General features: G+C 39.2%; 1 protein-coding gene across 1 annotated transcript in view; it reads right to left on the bottom strand.

Annotated features, from left to right (window-relative positions):
- Positions 1-473: 473 nt before the first annotated feature.
- The window catches only part of SLC30A10 (solute carrier family 30, member 10), a 26,970-nt gene continuing 21,256 nt past the window's right edge, over positions 474-6,187 (bottom strand). Inside the window, exons 6-8 of the mRNA XM_009894345.1 lie at positions 4,843-4,909; positions 4,222-4,308; positions 474-656 (exon numbers count right to left, since the gene is read on the bottom strand). Of these exons, the coding sequence (XP_009892647.1) occupies positions 474-656; positions 4,222-4,308; positions 4,843-4,909 (337 nt within the window). The remainder of the gene's footprint in view (positions 657-4,221; positions 4,309-4,842; positions 4,910-6,187) is intronic.

Genomic DNA, 6,187 nt, shown 5'->3' with positions numbered 1-6,187 from the left:
ACGCAGAAAGGCTACCGTCTCTGCTTCAGATGGCAATTTTAGAGAGAAATAGCTAATTAAAGCAAGTGCTGTTCTGCAAGATGTCCTGGCACTTGTCGTGCTGATTTCCCACTGCCTGTTGTACTTCTGTTTTAAAACTTGGGGGATCGGCTCATCCACATCAGATGCTTTTTACCAGATTGATTTTTAAGGTGTATATGGAAAAAAAGGCTGTTTCCTATCTCATGAATTATGCAATCCCTTACTTACAATACTTCCTTTACACTAGGTGTGGACCTACTAGGCCATTTCAATAACTTTACCCTAATGTCTTTATGGGTTCATTTTCCCACACATACCCCAAAGCCTCTTGATGCAGTTCGGTTTCCATCTCCTCACAACAGGGTGGTCAGCAATACGCAGTTAAAAAGATGCAGAACTTTAATAAAGATGGGTGAACGCTCAAAAAAAACCAAAAAAGGTAAATAAATGTACTAGGACTGGAAGGAGGTAAAGCGAAGTGCAACGCCATATCGAACGTGCCACTTGCCTTGCGCCTTTTGTTTCCAGAGCCATGCAAGCAGCCGCGACGATAGCGTTATCTGCTGACTGCACTGCTGATCCAGGCAGCCCTTCCCCTCCCGGCTCACCCTGCACACCGATACAGCGCGGCGTAGCTGTGGAAAAAGAGGAAACCTTTCAACCCCAGATCCCAAGAAACCACCACCAGCTTCATCTCCTTTCCTGTCTGCAGGTACTGCTACTTTGCAAAACAGCGTGGAGGCTGGACCAAGGGCCTCATCAATAATAGCAAATTAAACAGTGCCTAGGGATGAACCACGATCATCTGTACTAGTAACCTGCTGAAGCATTTTGTGTCCTGCAGCAATCGCTGCTCCCTCAAGCCATTCCCGGGCACAGTCCAGAGTCGAGGCGCTAATCTCAATTAGCCATCAGCGTGGAGCCACCCTCTGTTGAGGCGGATGGTATTTTGCTAGCATAGATGCAAGCTCTTCTGTGCCAGTTGGTCTCTCTGCCCTCAAATATCCCAGGTATATTTAATTTACTAATACAGCAGACAATGCTTCGCAGCTATTCAAATGCCTGCTATCTCTATTCACCAAGATATGAGCTTCTTGCATCACACAACAAGCATGTTAGTTACCCCACTAAAAGAAGAAAATAAACGCTTCACAGCAAGGGACCACACTTTGACAGTGTTAAAGTTTGACCACACTTTAGCAGAGACACGTTCAGCCACAAACCTACAGGTCTGCTCTGTAGCGACTTCTCTGGAGAGCTGATGGTAAGCATGACAGTTACAACCTAACTGTTACTGGCTGTACATGAAAACCACCACAGCAATGCTGCCCAAGTAGTGCTGGGATTTCTTTTCAAAGAGACAAGGGTACGCTTGGGTAATAAATGTTGAAAACCATCGCTTTAGGACAAGAAGAAAAAGATTTGGAGTGTGCCGTTTTAATCCTGACATTAACAAGTTCACATGTTAAGAGCAGACTATTCTCATACAAAGGTCTTAAAATTATCCAAACTGACACAAGCTCCCTATTGCTAACATAAATCGAGCTCAGAACAATGCATTTATTTAAAAATATACTTTATTTACAAGACATTCAAACTTCATTTTGAAAAAAACGTAACTGTACATAAAACTTCAGGTAATTTTTCACTAATAGTTAATAAAACCACAGTGAGATTTTCCATTCATTGATTCCATAATCATGGAAATTACATTTTGCACATTACTTAAATCACATAATGAACAGAAAAACTGAAGGAAACTTTTAAGCAACACAACTCCATAAATGTAACAACTTTATACAGTGACACCTTCATACCAAGGTATCGCTGTTCAAATAAGGTATTTCTTTTAGAAAGTGCTTCCATTGTACAGCAGAGTAAGTAGTAGAACCTATAGAAATCTTCATAGTGTTTGGATTATCTTTTCAGAAATGTCCCTCTTATCTACTTTCCAATTAGCGATCCAAACTTTTCCCTAAGGTGTTACTGAATGACTAATGAACCCTAATGATTTCATTATACCTTCTCAGGCTTAGAAACCAACTTTATTTAAAAAGTTGGTTCAGGTCGAGTGTTTATAAAGAATTTAAATATACATAAATATATTTATTTATATCTCAGGATGACAACTTAGACAACACTTTGACACAGATCACAGGACATAAAATAGTCCTTGGAGTGGCTCACATCAAGCCATCCATAGACCTTGGTTGGTAAACTTCACTTTGGAAGAATACAGATGCTGGCATATTCCCTTCAAAGTTCAGAATAAAAGGGAGCATTGAGGATAGTAAACATTATAATCAGGTAGGGGAGGGGGAAAGAATAGGAAGAACTAAACAAGGTCAAAAAGTGGTTTGCAATGGTAAAGTGTATCACATCGCAAAACCAGAAAGCAGGCGAATTTTAACAAAGTGGAGTGCAAAAATTAAACCAGTGCATAAAAGAGGTATTTCTAAACTGTATTATAAGTACCTCACCAGGACCAGAAGGCTAGCAAAACTACACTGCCTTTATTGAAGAGGCAAAGAATAAGAAAAACATTACGAGGAAAAAACCACGGTTGCACTACAAGTGAGAAAAAGCATCTCGAAGAACACAAGGAAAAGGAAGTCAACTGAAAAATTGGTAAAACAAAGGCAATAGTCCTAAAAATAGCATGTTATTTTTCTTTACATAGAAGAGCAAAGGCAAAATCTGCATTTAGAGAGTTACAGAAGAAGGGAAAATTAACTATCAAATTAACACATTTGGCTAAAGGATAATATATGAAAAGGTGACAAAAAATGGAATTTGCTTTAAAGAAAGGCCCACAACTGATGACAGCTAGTAAATTCCTTTTGCATTCAATGCCATGTTAATTAGTTCCAGATTTCACTCTTGCTCCAACACTATCTGCCAAGGCTAGAAAATGTTTTGTTGTCATACAACTGGGCCACATATGTGACTGGTTATGGATTGGAGGGCCACATAAGCTGGACAACTGGTTGAAAATCACCTGTCTTTTAAGCAGATTTCCTTTGCTACAGACAGTGAGGGACAGATGGAGGCAACCACTGCAAGAGAAACTGAATGCCATACTGGTGCAACCAGAAGGGAGTAATTGGAGAGGACAGGGTAGCACTATCAATCTGCACTCATCGGAAACTTTACATTACTGAACTGGAGGGGGAAAAAGCAATTAAGCTAAAGAGGCCAGTGAAGAGATTTTTAATGACAGTGCAATACACTACAAAACGGAATTTAGAACAAGTGCCCATAGATAAGGGCAAATACTGAAATATACTGTATTTCAAAACAAGGTGAGCCTACTTCAAGAGAATTAGAAGAGATACGCCAAGAACTGAAAGGAAATAAGCCAATACAAAATAGACACTGATTGGAATTAAGCCTTCTACAGAAGTAGAGAGGGGACACCCAGTTGTGACACACTTGAAACAGAGGAGAAAAATACGTTGTTGCAGGACTCAAAGGAAGGCAAGGATACCGGGTCAGAAACCTTATGTGGGTATCCCGAAAGTCCCTTTGCAGAAAATGCAGGTTCACCTCATCAATAATATAGCTCTGTTGGTTTTGCTTGCTTAAGTAATAAAGCAAATTTAAATCTGCTTGTTTTCTAGACCCGAAGATTTCTATAATCCCTGGTATTTTCCTATTTATCCACAGGCAACAATTACAGTACATTCAACCAGACAAGAAAAAAAAAAAGCTTAAGAATGTTACTTCATCGTATTTTCAAGTTACAACACTTCTAAAAACTTTAAAAAAAAATAGATAAACACAGTTTAACAAACACTGGAAGGATAAAGAAAAAGATGGTCCATTTTGTCAAATGCCCCAACATTATACATACTAGTTTTCTCTAATTCCAGAGTAAACAATACTGCCATTCCATCTTTCAACGATTTAATAAAAAGTATGTATAAAAAGAGTACCTGATTTAAGACACAAATGCATAATTACGAAAGGGTGGTTGTTTTAGAGGATATCTGGTAAGCAAGTTCTCCCATAGACTGTGTTGTTATTTTGGGAGCTTTCTATTCCAGTTCTCAAAAAGTCTATAAATATATTTGTTACTTACATGTAAAAACATCATCATAGACGAAAATAAGGACAAAAGGAACAGAAGAAAGGGCTGTCTTACTTTATGCTACATGCTTTCAAAAGACAGAGCAATTCTTAAAATGTCTCCTGATTTACATTAATTCGTGCAATAACTGCCGAGCAAGATCCTGCTGCTTTCACCTCTGCTGCTGCCAACAGAATCAAACAGTTTGGAGGATCGAGCTTTCAATTACATTAACACATAGTTTATTTAGCTAATGCAAACCTACGATGGAAGGCTATAAAATACATCAATTCACCCAAGAATCTGCTGAAAAGGGGTAACTACAAAACTAGAAATGTGCTATTTAGACTGCAATCACTGCTTCAGTAAATACCACTTTCCAACCAGCAGAACAGCCTGCTGTGTGTTTTAATTCATTGACTTAATGTAATTGTCCTTATTTATAAGGAGTTGGCTGCTTTCAAGCCTTATAAGGAGGTCCCGGAATTTTCCCAGCCCAGGCAGGAAATCAATTTTCCCTTTCTGTTAAGATGTCACCGAGGTAAAGACACCACTAATTTTATAGAGGTGCCCCCATAAATAAATGAATAAAATAGCCTGCCCGGGCCACACAGATCCCTGAAAGGCTGATTTTGACAGCAAGATGTATTAGAAAGCTTCGGGATCTGGTCTGTATAGCCAGTGAGGCTAAGGACTACACTCAGCGTGGATTAGACAGCGGGTTTCCTCTCCCAAAATCCTGGAAAACAGACCTGACCTAAATCCAGCACTGGTGACAGGGCACATCGTCTTGTTTTCCTTAGAGCACCCTTAACGTGCCTTCAAAAAGAACAAGCAGCAAAGAGATAAAGGAACTGCTTCACTAAATACACTTTGAAATACACCATTGGGCATGGGGAGGAGGGGCAGGGCGGAGGGGGGGCTTAGATCTTTGAAATAAATCAGCAAGAAATAATCAAGACTAAACAAGGGAAAATTGCCTGTTTGCTTTGTTTGTTTTTAAAGCTTCCTCTACGTGATAACACTGCATATAAAACTTTTAAGGGACTTTTTTAACTAATACAATACTAAATTGTGTCTTGATGATAGAACTGCAGAATTTTAACTGTTTGTAATAAACATATTAGCTCATTTATTCAGCATGAATAATGACAGACACTCAGTGTTAAAGATACTGCAATCATCCTGCACAATGATGAATTAGGACTGTGGCTATTATAACTTCCATCATCAGGAGATAAAAAAAAACATAAAAGAGACTGAGTCGTACAATCACAACAGTGAACAAGATAAAAGTTAATTGGATGACTGCCTCAATTTCCATTTGCTAGATTCAGTACAGACAACATTAATAAGTATTCCTTCGCTTTCATGACACGAAATCTATTCTTGAGCATACTTATCTGTGATTAGGCTAGGACTCCAGTATTACCAGTAGAGAAGCAAGACCAGCTTCTGCTCTGTCCCTAAATACAGGAGTCAATTAAGAAAAGAATGCAAGTCAAAATTCCTGAGTGCTTCCCTTCCCCCTTAGACACTCTTGATTTCATTCACAAACCCCACTGGCCAGAAGCAGAGCATCACTGTTAAAAAACATGCCTATGCACTGGTAAAAATGATGTCTATGCAAAAGCGGGGTTTTAAGGATCAGTAAAGCATCTCTACTGAAATCCTTTATAAATATACAGTACTTCAGCCCAGCACAATCATTAACTGGCCACGGGGCTCTCAGGAAACAGCTCACTTCAGCAGAAAAGGCCAGAGTTTCATTCCCAGTGCCACTGGCCATTAACTGCAAGCATCAGTGCAGACAGCAATACACCTCATCCACTCTAACAACAGAAATTCATGTGTAGTTTGGGAAGGAACTGTGTTAGGCTCTGTCAGAAAAATCTTAGATGAATGCAACACCCTTCATGGAAATATTAATCCTTATTTCAGATACAAGGGGGTTTTTAGGTGTATTTTGGTTTACAGCTAAAGCGCAGAAAACTTTTTGCCACACCAACTTCAGCTACAACCACTGATGACTCCCTTCCCAGCCAGGATATGTTTGTTCTATGAAAACATCACGCGGAGTAGAGGGAATTGCCTAAA

This window comes from Charadrius vociferus, unplaced genomic scaffold, assembly GCF_000708025.1.
Source record: "Charadrius vociferus isolate BGI_N301 unplaced genomic scaffold, ASM70802v2 scaffold261, whole genome shotgun sequence".
NCBI classification, from domain to species: domain Eukaryota; kingdom Metazoa; phylum Chordata; class Aves; order Charadriiformes; family Charadriidae; genus Charadrius; species Charadrius vociferus.
This window is presented reverse-complemented; position numbering and strand designations above follow the sequence as displayed.